Genomic DNA, 16,890 nt, shown 5'->3' on the forward strand with positions numbered 1-16,890 from the left:
CGGGTGGAGACACACAGAGAAGGAAGCGGTCAGTAGGCCCGAAACGTGGGTGGGAGAGAGACTGGGGAGAAGGCGGGGTAGAGAGAGGGGCGGAGGCAGGGCGGACGGGAAGAGGCGAGTAGGGCGGAGCCTGATTCCTGGTCCCTCCAGCGCAGGTGGAGGAGTCCCCAGGGCCGAAGCGGAGGCCCTCGGTGACCGAGACAGAGCACAGTCTGCACTGGATTCCGGGGGACTGGGCGCCGTGCTCCTGCCCCCCCTCCTCCCCGCCCTTTCCATCCCCACCCCCTACCCCCAGGGACTCACACTCCAGGTACTTCTCCACCAGCAAGTCCGGGTCGCTCTCCCCGGTCAGCTGGGACAGTTTCTTCAGGGCGTCCTCGTAGCGCAGCACCAGCTTCTCCTGGGAGGTCTTCCGGAGGCCTTCGGCCACCTCCCGGGCTGGGGGATGAGGGGGCAGTGAGGTCGGCGTCCGGGGCGGCCACCAGGGCGGAGGGGCCTGGCTGGGCACGCTGGTGGGGAGGGGGCAACAACACCGCAGCCGCGCAGACCCCGCCCCTCCAGCCCCGCCCTCCGGCTGGCCCCGCCCCGCGGCGAGACCTGGAGCGAGCCGCTCCGCCCCTCCCCTGGCCCGGCCTGCTGCAGGCAGAGGTGGCGGCCCCGGCCTCACCCCGTTGCTCGCGCTTCTCCACGATGGCGGGATCCGGCTGCCGATCGCTGTTCTTGAGTTCGAGGAAGCGGTGCAGCTGCTCCAAGTGCGCGATCTGCCGCTGCAAGATCTGCACCTCCGTGTCGTTCTGGGCCACCTCCTTCTCTGCCCTCTCCCGCAGCATGCCTAACTTGGCCTTCGCCTCCTCCCTGGGAGGGGTGGGGGGTTAGACCCGGGTCAGGGAGATTGGAGGTTGGATTTGGGTTCATCCTGGGGCCCAGGGAGGGGCGGGGTCAGCCTGGGGTTGGAGGGTGAATGGGGCAGGGTCAGTCTTGAGTCACAGGCACGCGTGGGGTCATCCTGGGGTTGGGGGTGGTGGTGGATGGGGCACAGTCAGCCTGGGGTCTCAGGGATGGGACAGAATCAGGTTGCCGTTACCCAGTGGTCACAAAAGGCAGAAAACTGTCTAGTTTCCTAGGGGTGGGTCAGGATGGGTTTATGGGGCAGAGTCAGGGGGCTCACTCACTGAAACTCCCCTGGCCTGCTTGGCCGAAGGTGGAGCTTTTAAGCTTTTAAACGTAGTGCAGCCAACTGTAAACTCAGAGTGCCCCAAGCCTACTTCACAGGTCACAGGATCAAAGGTCAGAGGGTCATTAGGTTGGGAGAACAGCAGGTCAGTCGCCTCAGGTCCCTGCCCATGGACCATTCTAGCTCCCCTTTCCACACCTTTGCCAACCTTGGTTGCCTCGATTCAGGGCACTAGCTTCTTGCTCTGTTCAAATTCCCCTGAGGCTTACTCAGGTCGGTCCTCCTTGGTGGGAGTCCTCTCCTGGCACCCACCAGCCCTAGCCCCCGGCGACCCCTCTAGCAGCCCCTCAGGGATTAGGACTCACAGTTCTTTCTGTGCCTTGGGCTTCAGGTCAACAGAAAGGCCAGGAAGAGGGAACCCAACTTCCCAAGAGCCTGGCCCTGCAGGAGATGCTCTAAAGCAGCACGCCATAAGTCCCCACAGCAGCCCATGAGGTAGATACCATTATTGTTGCCATGTCACAGTAGAGGAAACTGAGGCTCAGAGAGGGGAAGTGACCTGCCCAGGTCAGCCAGCAAGGAAGCACTGGAGACAATGGCTGGTCTGACAGAAGTGTTGGTCCTGACAGCTGCCCCCTGCCTTTAACGGAAACCACCCTATCTTTGCACCCGGCTAGGCTGCCCACTGCAGTCAGCTGGAGGATTGTTGGCAGAGGCTAGATCCTGGTGATGCAAAGACAGGTCAGCAGACCATCACTTGTGGGACGTGGCAGAAAAGATGAGCCGGGCCAGTCAGATTCTCTCCTCAGAATCTGAATTGGGAAATGCTAAGAAGGGGACAACGGGAAGCCGAAGCTAAAAGGGTGTATAGAGAGAAGCCACAAAAGGTCATGTTATGAAGGCCAAGTTAGGAAGAAGCCAGAGCTATGCGTGAACAGAAGCCATGAGTCAAGGCTCTGAAGAGGTCATGGAGGACCACAGGTAACAAATTACAGAATCAGCCATAAAAAGGCATGACGTACTGAGAGATGCTACAACGTGGGTGAACCTTGAAAGCACTGCACTGAGTGAAAGGAACCAGACACAAAAAGGACACGTTGTATGATTCCATTTGCATGAAACAGAAAAGTAAATTTACAGAAAGGCAGATGTATAGGTAAATCGTTGAGACAGGAAGGAGACTAGTGGTTGCCAGGACGTTGGGGAAGAGGGAAAGAGAGAATAACCGCTTAATGGTTACAGGTCTCCTTTGGGGGTGATGAAAACAGAAGTGATGATTGCACAACATTACCAAGGTACTAAATGCCACTGAATGGTACATTTTAAAATGGTGAATTTGGGGACTTCCCTGGTGGTGCAATGGTTAGGAATCCGCCAGCCAATGCAGGGGATACGGGTTCAAGCCCTGGTCCAGGAAGATCCCACATGCCGCGGAGCAACGAAGCCCATGCGCCACAACTACTGAGCCTGTGCTCTAGAGCCCGCGCGGCACAGCTACTGAAACCCATGCGCCTAAAGCCCGCGCTCCACAGCTAGAGAAGCAACCACAGTGAGAAGCCCGCGCACCACAATGAAGAGCAGCCCCCGCTCGCCGCAACTAGAGAAAGCCCGCGCGCCGCAACGAAGACCCAATGCAGCCAAAAATAAATAAATAAATACATAAATTTTTAAAAGGTGAATTTTATGTGCATCTTAACTCAAAGGAAGGAAGGAAGAAGGAAAGAAAGACAGAAGAAGGGAAGGAAAGACGGAAAGAGAGAGAGGAAGAAGGAAGGAAAGAAGGAAGGAAGGGAGGGAGGGAGGAAGGACGGAAAGAAAGAAAGAAAAGAAAGGAGGAGGGCTTCCCTGGTGGTGCAGTAGTTGAGAGTCCGCCTGCCGATGCAGGGGACGCGAGTTCGTGCCCTGGTCCGGGAAGATCCCACGTGCCGCGGAGCGGCTGGGCCCATGAGCCATGGCTGCTGAGCCTGTGCGTCCGGAGCCTGTGCTCCACAACGGGAGAGGCCACAACAGTGAGAGGCCCGTGTACCGCAAAAAAAAAAAAGAGGAACAAAGAAAGAAAGATCACAGAAACCATAAGGTAGATTTGGACTATAACCGATGTAGTGAGGACTCATGAACCATGATAAGCAGAAGTCATGTGGTAGAAACAAGACACTGAATAGAAGGTAAGAAACCACTTGGAGCAAGAGAATAGGGCTGAAGCTCAGAAAGGAGCAGAGATGGGATAAGAGAGAGCATGGAACCCAGGAGAGCCCAGAGGCAGAGAAAGACGTCCATGAGCAGAGCAGCTGGGGCTTCTAGACTCCACACAACATGATCCTTTATCTGAAGGTGGCTTGAGAGAATCTCTGTCCCTTTCAACCAATACTGACAAATATCAATCTAATTACAGTCATTCACTGATGCTTCCTACGACCTGGGCCCCTGCTATGTGCACTTACTTAAGTCTCTCTATTTTTTTTTAATATTTGTTTATTTTTGCCGGCATTGGGCCTTAGGTGCAGCACACAGGCTTCTCTCTAGCTGTGGTGCTCGGGCTTAGTTGCCCCGAGGCATGTGGGATCTTAGTTCCTCGACCAGAGATCGAACCCGCATCCCCTGCATTGGGAGGCAGATTCTCAACTACTGGACCACCCGGGAAGTCCCTTAAGTCTCTTTATTTATTTATTTGGCCACACCCTGTGGCTTGTGGGATCTCAGTGCCCGGACCAGGGATTGAACCTGGGCCATGGCAGTGAAAGTGCGGAATCCTAACCATTGGACCGCCAGGGAATTCCCCTTAAGCCTTTCTACATCCCTATGTGATACATGCCATTAACAGACTGGGGTTAAAGAGGTTAATTTATACACCCAAGGAGAGGGACCTTGCCTGAGAAGCTGGGAAATCAGTGGAGGTGGGAGAGAAAGGGGCACCTTATAAAAAAAAAAAAAGGATGTTCTGACAATCTATTTCTTGAGTTTGGAACCTTCCCACCACTTCCTTAAGAAAATGCATGGACTGAGTCATCTAGGATGCCTCCAGGGGCCCTACCTGATGGTGTAGGCAGAGGTGGAGGAGACCATGAGGGTCCTGACCGTGTCCCGCAGGAGCTGCAACTCCTGCCAAGAGAACAAAACAGATACCACTTCTAACACCCTCATCCCTGGACGGCCCTCCTTTAAGCCCCACATTTCCCCAATAAGAAGTGAGGCTCCTGGGCCTTAGAAACTTGGACCTTCCTCATTAGCGGCAATCGGTGAAAGGGATTTTAAACAGGTACCAAGTGAAAGGAAAGCCAGATTGATGAGCAGGAAGCAACAAAGACCCAACACAGCCAAAAACAAACAAATAAATAAATAAATAAGGAATGCAGTGAAACATCCAACCCAGAATATTCCTAAGAGTGCTGACCTAACTTTGTGGTGGGGGTCAGAAATTTGTGTGAATTTCATGATTGTGACCATGCTAATCTGTTTTCTAGTCCTATGGAAGTGTCTTTGCAGAGTTATGCGTAAAAGGGTTATTTCAGGAGAAAGACAAGAGGAAATTTTATATATATATATATATTTTGTACATATACATAATGTGTATATATGTATTAATGTATATAAACATATACACACACATACATATACACATATAATGTGTGTATATGTTAATGTAATACGCACATACATGTATATGTATGTATAAATACATGTGCATGCGTATGTGTGCACGTGCACACACACAAACACATACACTTTTGTAACAAGAAACCTAGGATGGATAACCAGAAACTATGGGGGCTGAATGGGAACGAAGTGGAAGAGATGGTGAGGAAATGATGTTTCTGTGGCTTACCTTTTGGCATAGTTTTGATTTGGGAACTCCTGTCGACGGTTTACATATTCATAAAGAAAATTAAATCAACAAGGATAGGGGAGAGAACTAAAACCAAATACAAACAGAAGCAAGTGAACCTAACGGTATTTCAAACAAAGAACAGAACCACAAAGAAGACCAAAAAAATAGGAACTAATCTCAGTGACTTCTGAATACAATAATGTGAGATAAATAGATAGATAGATACCCATGCCCTCAGAGAACAAAACAGTCTGCAAACAAATCTTGAACGCTCAGGTTCAGGGGGTGTCAGTACAGCTATAGCAATTCTGAACCTCTCTTAATGTGTTTTGTAGGATCGAACAAGTGAGTACGTCTATAAACGCTGTTGGGAGCCAAGGTTCCCCCTGTGGGGAAGAAAAAGATAAAATAGGGAAGGTTCAGGAATAACCCAGGGGTGATGGATTGGAATGAGAGGCACCGACATGAACTCACAATTTTAAAATATGTGCGTGTGTTTCCTAGCTCCAGAGAAAGGGCCCCAAGGCAGGGACACCCCAGTAGCAGTGAGGACTCCTAGTGCCTGTAATTTGGTTTCTCAGCACCAAGAGAAGAAGCAGGACTCCCCACTAGGAAGAATCAAGACTCCGTGGAGAAATGCTAACTTGAGAGTTAAGGCTGATCAAGTACGAGAAAATCTGGACTATCTTCCTGTGCCAGAAAGTAAGGATTCAAAAAAAAAAAAAAAAAAAAAAAAAACAGATGGGCTTGTCAGAAGGACAGAGAAGCCAGACCCACCAGTCAAATCTGAGACAATGTGAACATCGTAATGAGCACTATGGATTATAACCCAGAGAATAAAGTAAGAATACATGAATGCTTCCTGGTAACCCATAAATATACTTAAGAAGTTCTTCCTTAAGTAAAATGCCATCTTATAAATGAAGTAGAAATGAGAGAGAAGGATCACCATTTGGTAGCCATTACAATAATAATTATTCAGGCAAAAGTCATTAAGGGATGCTAGAACAATTGCGTGAAAATGTATCAGGGAACAGGATATTTACATAGGCTCAAAGAACCTCCCTGGACTCGTCATTACAAAGAGGAAAACTCTATATTGGAGAAACCTGGCTGACCAAGCAATCGAGGTCAACGTTACTAGTTATGGGACAAACTTACATTGTGTGCCTACTGATATAATGCCCGCAAATGACACAATACCACCTCTGTGATATTCCACCAAAAATGCACAACTTGAATCTAATCACGGAAGATCAGATAAATCCACATTGAGGGACGTCACACAGCACAACTGGCCTGGATGCTTCCAAAATGTCAAAGTCATGGAGACAAAGAAGGGCCGAGGGGGACTTCCCTAGTGACGCAGTGGTTAGGAATCTGCCTGCCAATGCAGGGGACACGGGTTTGATCTCTGGTCTGGGAAGATCCCACACGCCGCGGAGCAACTAAGCCAGCAAGCCACAACTACTGAGCCTGTGCTCTAGAGCTCACGAGCCACAACTACTGAGCCCGTGTGCCACACCTACTGAAGACTGCGTGCCTAGAGCCCATGCTCCACAACAAGAGAAGCCATAACAATGAGAAGCCTGCATGCTGCAACGAAGACCCAACGCAGCCCAAAAAAAAAAAAGAAGGGCCGAGGGACTGTTCCTGATGAATGAGGCCAGGACAACCAAATGCAATGTGGGATCCTGGCCCAGAGCCTGTAGCAGATAATTAAATTAGCTGTAAAGGACATTGTTGGAACAATCATGAACTTTAAATATGGACTGCTTAGAATTGTAACAATGTGCAGTGCCCTTGGGTAAGGGCGCTTTGTTTATATAAGAAAATGGTCTTGTGCTTAGGAAATACACACTGAAGTTCTTAGGACCATAATGTCTGCATCGTACTCTCAAATAGTTCGGCAGTTGTGATAATAAATTATTTTCAGGAAAACTAATTACACACACACGGAGACAGACAGAGAGTAAATTTAGCAAATTATCAATCTTGGTGAAGGATATATAGTTCTTTGTACTATTCCTGCACCTTTTCTGCAAATTTGAAATTATTTCAAAGGAAAACTTAAAGAGAGAGGGAGAGAATAAAGGAAGGAAGGGAGGTGAAAGGAGGGAGGGAGGATTCTTCAAAGGACTTCAAAGGTTATTGAGAAACCCATGGAATGTAAATGGTCCTGCCTGCGCCTTGGTTGCCCTGGGTGATAACACTCAAAGTGACATCTCTGCTTTCTGCAAATCTCAATGAGGCTGCTTTCTTTGCTGGGGGTAGCCCGGAACATTCTCAGGTGTCCATTCCCTCCGGACTAAAGTAAACCTATGGCTCTGGGCGATTCCGTACTTGAGGCCCTAGTGTTGGAGAAAGTAGGGTGACTCTTGCATCCTCCCCTGCACTCCAGCTGGGCCAAGGGGTCTTGGGCTTCAGGGCCACTGACCTTCTGCAGCTTGTGGTCCACATTCAGATAGCGGTTCCTCTCGATCTGCAGGAGATCCAGCTCCTCCCGCAAGGTTGCATTCCGAACCAGCTGGTTGTCAAAGCGACAGGTGACCTGGAATGGGGGTGGTGGTGTGGGAGAGGATGCCAAGAGTCTGTCTGAGGCCTGGCCTGCCTCCCTCTTCCATTCTCAGCCGAGAAGGGGGCACTTGTCAGGTAGGGGGCCCATTCCCAATCTGGGGGCTCTGAGAGCATCGCCAACCCCCCCAGGACCCAAGCATCAGTCTCCTTTCCTGGGAGACCCTCCATCCTTCCAGGATCTTGTCTCCTAACCCCACTTAGGGAACCCACTATTTTAGGCCACTCTGCATCCAGGAATCTGGTCCACCGTTTCTAAAACTTGACTCCCATGCTCAGTTCTTCCCCCAAGAGTTCAGGTCGGGAGACAGCCAAGAGGCTGACCCTCACCCTGTCCAACTGGTCTTCAAGGATCTTGACCCTTCGCTGGCTCTTGATCTTCTGATCCAGGATGCATCCCGAGGCCTTGACATCCTTCCCATGGGCAAAGATCCGGCTCTCCCATTCCTGGATCTGGAAGAAAGAACATGGTGCCTATTTGTTGACTGAATGCGGGAGAGATTGAGGGAATGAGGGAGATGAGAGGGAGGGTGAGTGACTGAGCGTGATTGACATCTGCGGTCCTTGTGGCCCCAGCCGTCTGCTGTACCCCTCTTCTGAGGTGAGTACCGAACCTTCAACGTGGATCTGACTTCCAACCATAACGAGCTGCCCTGCTGGCCACATGACCCAGGTCCAAACAATCCACTTAGAGATGGACGTGTGACCCAAGCTGAGCCAGCCTGACTCCTTTCCTGATATTTTGGGAGAAATGTGTGATCTGGATGGATGCGACGCCACACACAGTAGACAAAGTGGAAACAAGAGGCTGAGAATGAGACAGGCTGGGACCTGGGACCCTTTGCTGCAGTGCCTGCACCTGGACAAACGTCTCCTGGAGCAACAAAATACAAAGGAACTATAAGGGACTAAAAATAACTGCGTGCATGTGCAGTTAGGGCAAATTCTGGACAAGAATGTACAAAAAGACCAAAAAAACCCAGCTGCCACTTCTGAAGAGTCAGGAACAAAAAAAGGGGTTCGGGAGCAAAAGCAAGGTACTACGTGTGCCCCCTGCAGTACACCCCCAGAGGGGTGGGCAAAACACCTAAGCCACTCCTCTGGCCCAACCCGTGGACACACCCCTACTGTCACCCCATAGAAGGGACAAGCTCGCCCCACCTCTGGGAGCAAGCAAGGGAACCTGTTACTTGTTTTCGCTCCCTGCTGCTGCAGCAGGGGCCCCAGTAAAGGCCTGTCTGAATTTCTTGTCTGGCCTCTAACCAATTTATTTTATTTTATTTTATTTTTTTGCGGTACGCGGGCCTCTCACTGTTGTGGCCTCTCCTGTTGCGGAGCACAGGCTCCGGACGCGCAGGCTCAGCGGCCATGGCTCACGGGCCCAGCCGCTCCGCGCACGTGGGATCTTCCCGGACCGGGGGCACGAACCCGCGTCCCCTGCATCAGCAGGTGGACTCTCAACCACTGCGCCACCAGGGAAGCCCAATCAATTTCTATTGACTGGGGAAGGCCAAGAATCCCGGTCTATACCAAGAGGAGGGGAAGATAAGCCCTGATGCCTGAAACCAACTTCCAACCTGCCCTTCTCATTCCCGTATTCATCTTGACTTGTTTGGGGTATGCTGTCTTCCCAACTGGACTGGAAACTCCATGAGGGCGGATTCTTATCTTTTCTGTGCTTGACACAGAGTTGGCATGCAACAGAACATGCAGACTAAATGAATGGCTTGATACTGTGTTTCCCGATTTGTGCAGTACCATGGGTTGAACTGAGTCCCCTGTAAATTCGTATGTCGAAGTGCTGATCCCCAGAACCTCAGAATGTGACCTTATTTGGAGACAGGGTTTTTACAGAAGTAATCAAGTTAAAATGAGGTCACTGGGTTGGGCCCTAATTCTACACGACTGGCGTCTTTATAAAAAAGGGGAAATTTGCACAGACATGCCAACAGGGAGAATGCCAGATGAAGGTGAAGGCAGATGCGGAATCTTAAAACTATAACAAACTAGTGAAAATAACAAAAAGAAGCAGACTCACAGATATAGAGAACAAACTAGTGGTTACCAGTGCAGGGGGAGAGGTAATATAGGGGTGGGGAGTTGGGGGCACAAAGGATTGGGTGTGAAATAGGCTATAAGGATGTATTGTACAACAGAGGGGATATAGCCAGTATTTTGTAATAACTGCAAATTGAGTATAACCTTTAAAATTGTATTACAAAATTTTTTAAAGGAAAAAAAAGATGAACGCAGAGATTGGAGTGATGATTCTACACAAAAAGGAAGGCTAAAGATTGCCAGCAAACCAGCAGAAGCTAGACAAGATGCAGAGAACAGATTCTCACAGCCCTTAAAAGGAACCAACCCTGCCAACATCATGATTTTGGACTTCTGGCCTCCAGAACTGTGTGACAATAAATTTCTGTAGTATAAGCCACCCAAAGAAACGAATACATGCGCCAAGGCACCCCAGAGCATTGCAGCAAACTCAGAGGGGCAACCACGGGGATATTTTAAAATTTGAGGGAGACACATTGACATTGGTCAGACACCACATGAACCTGGAGCTCAAGGTAGTTCCCAGGTTCAACGTGAGACGGTGCTACATTCCTTTTGGTGACGTCCCATCTTTCTTTGTTGTTGTTGTTGTTTTGTTTTTTGGGGGTTTTTTTAAACCACGCCACATAGCATATGGGATTTTAGTTCCCCGACCAAGGATTGAACCAGTGCCCCTTGCAGTGGAGGCGCAGAGTTATAACCACTGGACCACCAGGGAAGTCCAATGTCACATCTTTCTTTCTTTTTTTTTTTTAATATTTATTTAGGCTGCCCCGGGTCAGTTTCAGCACGCGGGATCTTCGCTGTGGCGTGTTTCTAGTTGCGAGATGCGGACTCTTAGTTGCAGCATGCGTTGTGGGATCTAGTTCCCGGACCAGGGATCGAACCCAGCCCCCCCCCGCATTGGGAGTGCGGAGTCTTACCCACTGAACCACTAGGAAAGTCCAATGTCACATCTTTCTGAAACTGAGTTTTTAGCAGTTGCTGTAATAAAAATCAAATACCCCAAAACGGTACCATTGGGGGAAACTAAGCAAAGCGTACAAGGACTCTCTCTGCATTATTTCTTCAAACCACAGGTGAATCTACAATTACCCCAGTAAAATTTTCAATTAAAAAAAAAAGCAAGTACTGCACAGAAATCAGTGTGGAATGAGAGTGGTGAGTCCACTCTGACTCCTAGATCTGAAAAGTTGCAAAGTGGCCAATAGGCACAAACGTGCCACGGGTAATTGTGGGTTTTAAGAACGAAACACAATTTTTTTCAATTTATGTATATTATTTTTTCAAATGGTTTCTAGGTTGTTAGGATGCAAACATTTATTGGGTTGTTTGGTCCAAACTGCTATAATAGAGCTGTTAGCAGTGCAATACTGGGGCCCCCTTGGACAGCTCTTGAGAGCTGATTGTTACATTTTCAGGAATTACATGAGTTAAATTGTTGGTAGTTTGAAATTGGCCATTATATCAGTTTTCCGTTTCTGCAGAAAAATTACAGTCGCCCTTCAGTATCCACAGGGGATTAGTTCCAGGACTCCCCTCAGATACCAAAATCCAAAGATGCTCAAGTCCCTTATATAAAATGGCATAGTATTTGCATATAACCTACGCACAACCTCCTGTATACTTTAAATCATGGCTAGATTACTTATAATACCTAATACAATGTAAATATTATGTAAGTAGTTGTAAATACAGTGTAAATGCTATGTAAATAGTTGCTGGCCCCCCAAAATTCAAGTTTAACCTTTTGGAAATTTCTGGAATTTCTTTTTTTTTTTTTAAATATTTTCCATCCTTGGTTTGTTGAATCCACATATACAGAACCCGTAGATATGGAGGACCAACTGTACCACAAACCCTGTGGCTTAAAACAACACCTATTTATTATCTTGAAGATTCCATGGGTCAGGAACGTGACACAGCTCAGCTGGAACCTCTGCTCAGGACTCACAAAGGGGTCACCAGGGCCACGGTCTCATCCAGGACTCACCACGTGGTTGATGGCAGAATTCAGTTCCTTGTGGTTGCAGGACTGAGGCCCTCAGCTCCTAGGAGCCCCCAGAAGTTCCCTGCCATGTGGCCCTCTCCACAGCATGGCAGCTTCTTCAGTCTACTATGGTGCAGTATTAAATAGCATAACCGGGCTTCCCTGGTGGCGCAGTGGTTAAGAATCTGCCTGCCAGTGCAGGGGACACAGGTTCGAGCCCGGGTCCAGGAAGATCCCACATGCCGCGGAGCAACTAAGCCTGTGAGCCACAACTACTGAGCCCGCGTGTCACACCTACTGAAGCCCACGCACCTAGAGCCCGTGCTCCGCAACGAGAAGCCACTGCAGTGAGAAGCCCACGCACCGCAACGAAGAGTAGCTCCCGCTCGCCGCAACTAGAGAAAGCCCGTGTGCAGCAACGAAGACCCAACACAGCCAAAAAAAATAAATAAATAAATAGCATAACCTCATCAAGGGAGGGACAACCCATCACCTGTGCCAAATTCTGCCATCACGAGTTCTGCTGCCACTGAAGGGGAGGGGATTCTATAAGGGTGTGACTCACTGGGGGTCATGATAGGGTATGTTCACCTCAGCCTAGATGAGAACGTTGATGTTATGAAAATCAGAAAATGCTCATTGTAAATCAGCTATACTCTAATATAAAATTTTTTAAAAAAGAAAATGCTACACATCAGGGTGCTTTCCCCCGCTAATTGCTGGTTTCCCAGCACACCCCTGTTAGATGTTTCTTTGGGGGCTAAAAAATTTACTAATTAAGGGCTCCAGGAACAAAGAAAGTTTAGGTGAGATAGGCTGGGACCTGGGACCCTTTACTGGAGTGCTTGTACTTGGACCTGGACAAACGTCTCCTCCAGCAACAGAATACAAAGAAACTGTAAGGGACTAAAAATAACTGCATGCACGTGCAATCAGTGGGGCAATTATGAACAATAAGACAAAAAATGGCCACAAACCAACGGCCACTTCTGAGATGCTGGGAGCAAAAGCAGGGTACAGCTCTTGATGCCCGCACACAGCACCACCAAGGGGGTGGGCAGACCGCCTAAGCTTCGCCTCCTGCCCCACCTACCCATTCACCCTACCCTCACCCCATTTAAGGAACAAGTTCACCCCACCCTTAGGGGAGCAAGCAAGGGAACCTGTTACTTGTTTTCGCTCCCTCATCCCAGACCAGAATTCCTGGTCTGGCCTCTTATCAATTTCTATGGATTAAAGGGTCCAGTCTTGGGAATTCCCTGGCGGTCCAGTGGTTAGGACTCGGTACTTTCACTGCCGTGGCCTGGGTTCAATCTTTGGTCGGGGAACTAAGATCCCTCAAGCCGCGTGGCACGGCTTAAACAAAAAAGCAAACAGATAATATGCATTTCAAAAAATAAATAAATAAATAAATAATGAAGATGCCAATATTTGGCCACTGAAAAAGCTTGTGCGGTGTTGGGGGAAAAAAAAAAGTCCAAGAATCCGAGTCAATAACATAGGTAGTTCAAGGAATTCTTCCCAAGATTAGAAAACACTCTCCTTCAATTTTTAAAAGTATTCAAATGTTGCTCTTTACATTTAAGTATCTAATCTAACTAGACTTGATGTTTTCAGATGATGTGAGGTAGGAAATTTTTTCTCAGCTTTGTTGAGGTATAAATGACACACAATAAAACTGCATATATTTAAAGCAGACAATTGGGTAAGTTTTACATAATCGAAGGAGTGAACATACCAATCACCCCCAAAGTTTCCTCTTTGCCATTCCCCCTGCCACTTCCTTCCTGCAGCCCCCCACTCCCATGCAGTAACCCAGTTAGGCCAGTTTGCATTTTCTAGAGTTTTAGTTTATTTTTTTAATTTTTATTTTTTTATTTTTTTGCGGTACGCGGGCCTCTCACTGTTGTGGCCTCTCCCGTTGCAGAGCACAGGCTCTGGACGCACAGGCTCAGGCGGCCATGGCTCACGGGCCTAGCCGCTCCGCGGCATGTGGGATCTTCCCGGACTGGGGCACGAACCCGTTGTCCCCTGCATCGGCAGGCGGACTCTCAATCACTGAGCCACCAGGGAAGCCCTCTAGAGTTTTAGCTTAATGGGATCACATAGTATATACTCTTTTTTTGAGGGGAGGAGTTTGGCTTCTTTCACTCATAACAATTATTTTGAGATTCATCCAAGTCTTTGGGTATATCAATAGCCCATTCCTTTTTTTTCTTTAAATTTATTTTATTTATTTATTTTTGGCTGCGTTGGGTCTCCGTCGCTGCACACGGGCTTTCTCTAGTTGTGGCGAGCAAGGGCTACACTTTGTTGAGGTGCACGGGCTTCTCATTGCGGTGGCTTCTCTTGTTGTGGAGCACGGGCTCTAGGCGCGCGGGCTTCAGTAGTTGTGGCACGTGGGCTCAGTAGTTGTGGCTCATGGGCTCTAGAATGCAGGTCCAGTAGTTGTGGTGCATGGGCTTAGTTGCTCCGCAGCATGTGAGATCTTCCCGGACCAGGGCTCAAACCCCTGTCCCCTGCCGTGGCAGGCGGATTCTTAACCACTACACCACCAGGGAAGCCCTACCCTAGCCCATTCCTTTTGACTGCTGAGTAGTATTCCTCTGTATGGATGTACCACAATTTGTTTATCCATTCACCTGTTGGTGGACATTTGGGTTGTTTCTGTTTTGAATTTTACAAATAAAACTGTTATGAACATTCACATACAATTTGCTGTAGGAACATGTGCTTTCTTTTTCCTAGGGTAAATACTTAGGAGTGGAAATGGCTGAATCATACGGTAGGTGGACGTTTAGTTCTTTAAAAACTGCCAAACTATTTTCCAAAGTGGTTGTCCCATTTACATTCCCTCCAGCAGGGTGTGAAAGTTCCAGTTTCTCCACATCCTCACCAACAGTTGGCGAGATCAGTCTTTTAAATTTTAGCCATTCTAATAAGTGTGCAGAAGTAGCTTGTGATTTTAATTTGCATTCCCCTAATGACTAATATTTCAACGTGCTTGCTTCCACGTTATATATATTTGGTGAAGTGTGTGTTCAAGTCTTTTTGCCCATTTTTCCTATTAGGTCGTCTGTTTTCTTATTGAGTTTAAAACTACTTAATATATTCTGGATATAAGTTCTTTGTCAGGTACAGGCTTTGCAAATATTTTCTCCCCATGTAGGACTTGTCTTTTCATTCTCTGAACAGACCCTTTTAAGGAGGAGAAGTTTTAAAATTCTATGAAATCCAATTTATCAATTTTTCCTTTTATGGATCATGCTTTTGGTGTTGCATCTAAGAAATCTTTGCCTAACCCAAGCTCACAAAGATTTTCTCCTACACTTCTTTCTAGAAGTTTTATAGTTTTAGGTTTTACATTTACATCTATGATGGGTAACATCTTTTTTTCCTTAAAAAATGTTATTGTGCACAGAAAAGTGCATAGATCACATATGTACAGTTTATTATATATATATGTATTTTTTTTTTTTTTTTTTTTTGTGGTATGAGGGCCTCTCACTGTTGTGGCCTCTCCCGTTGCGGAGCACAGGCTCCGGACGCGCAGGCTCAGTAGCCATGGCTCACGGGCCTAGCCGCTCTGCGGCATGTGGGATCTTCCCAGACCGGGGCACGAACCCGTGTCCCCTGCATCGGCAGGCGGACCCTCAACCACTTGCGCCACCAGGGAAGCCCTATTATATATTTTAAAAGTGAACATCCTTGAACCACCACCCAGGTCAAGAACTAGAATACTGACAGCACTGCAATCTAATCACTACCATCTTCCCCTCCACAGAGGTACCACTCTCCTGTCTGTGTTAGTTTCCACTGCTGCTGTAACAAAATACCACAAATTTACTGCCTTAAAACAAAACAAATTTATTATCTTACAGTTCTGGAGATCAGAAGTTGGAAATCAGTCTTACTGGGTTAAAAATCAACGTGTCAGCTGGGCTGTATTTCTCCTGAAGGTTCCAGTGGAGAATCCATTCCTTGCCTTTTCCAGTTTCTAGAGGTTGGATTCCTTGGCTTACGGCCACTCCAACCTCTGCTTCTGTTGTTACATCTCCTCTCTCCATAATCACATCGTCTCCTCTGACCCTGACCTTCCTGTCTCTCTCTTATAAGGACCCTTGTGAGTAAATTGGGCCCATTCAGATAATCCAGGATAACCTACCTAACTCAAAATCTGCAATCGTCACGGGGTCCAGAGATGATGACATGGACATCCTCGGGGAGTCATTAATCTGTCTGCCATACTTCCTTAAGTGAAATTCTTTATAGTTTTATCACCCAGGTATAAACCCCCTAAACAAAAGTTTGGCTTGGCCTGGTTTTGAATTTTATGTAAATGAAATAATGCTGTCTGTATATTTTATGCCTTGCTTCCTTCAAATGTTTGTGAGATTCATCCACAAACATTTCATTGTAATTTTTTATTGTTGTATACTATGTCATCATAAGAATATACTACATGGGACTTCCATGGTGGTCCAGTGGTAGGACTCCGGGCTCCTAATGCGGGAGCCCAGGTTTGATCCCTGGTGAGGGAACTAGATCCCGCATGCATGCCGCAACTAAGAGTCCGCATGCCACGACTAAGAGTCTGAATGCTGCAACTCAGAAGTCCGCACGCCACAACTAAAAAAAGATCCTGCATGCTGCAACTAAGACCCGGCTCAGCGAAAATAAATATTTTTCAAAAAGAGAATATACTACAATTTATTTATTCATTCAAATATTCATGAACATTTGGGTTATTTGCAGTTTGGAGCTAGATGATATGAATAATGCATCTATCAACATTGTTTTCATGAGTCCTGGTTCCAGGGTATAGACTCAGAAGTGGAATTATTGGGTGGGAGGATGGGTTACTGACAAATCTAAACCATTTTCTACTGGGAAATGACTTTGGTTTACTTCCTTCTAACACCGTTTCCATGGAAACATGCTGGGCTAATGTAAATACGGAACGCCAGCTGTGTTCCCAGGCAACAATGCTGATTACAAAAATGGCCCCTGATTGGTGAACTATATCAGATTGGAAGGATTATGAGTGGACTCATAGACCCCAAAGGCCTACATGACCAGGACTGAATAGAAAACTGGTTTCTCTGTGGGGTGTTTCTTACAATGGAATACGTTCCTTGTGGGGTCTTAGAAGCTGCCCTGATGATCTGTTACAAGAGGTGGCTCATGTTGTATATAAAACTTCCCTATGCCAGGGTGAGCAACACCCACCCGTACAGTATCATCCAACTGAAGATGCTGAGAAGCAGC

The 16,890-nt window shown here is 47.5% G+C and overlaps 1 protein-coding gene across 12 annotated transcripts in view; it reads right to left on the reverse strand.

Moving 5' to 3' along the window:
* Window positions 1-16,890, reverse strand: part of ODAD1 (outer dynein arm docking complex subunit 1) — a 32,838-nt gene that overhangs the window by 4,761 nt on the left and 11,187 nt on the right. For all 12 annotated transcript variants that reach the window (XM_027080036.1, XM_027080035.1, XM_027080038.1 and 9 more), the window contains 5 exons: window positions 7,905-8,027; window positions 7,438-7,551; window positions 4,206-4,273; window positions 668-855; window positions 304-438 (listed from right to left, as the gene is read on the reverse strand). In XM_027080036.1, the coding sequence (XP_026935837.1) occupies window positions 304-438; window positions 668-855; window positions 4,206-4,273; window positions 7,438-7,551; window positions 7,905-8,027 (628 nt within the window). The remainder of the gene's footprint in view (window positions 1-303; window positions 439-667; window positions 856-4,205; window positions 4,274-7,437; window positions 7,552-7,904; window positions 8,028-16,890) is intronic.

This window comes from Aethalodelphis obliquidens, unplaced genomic scaffold (assembly GCF_003676395.1).
Source record: "Aethalodelphis obliquidens isolate GAN/ISIS:26980383/991018 unplaced genomic scaffold, ASM367639v1 scaffold43, whole genome shotgun sequence".
NCBI classification, from domain to species: domain Eukaryota; kingdom Metazoa; phylum Chordata; class Mammalia; order Artiodactyla; family Delphinidae; genus Aethalodelphis; species Aethalodelphis obliquidens.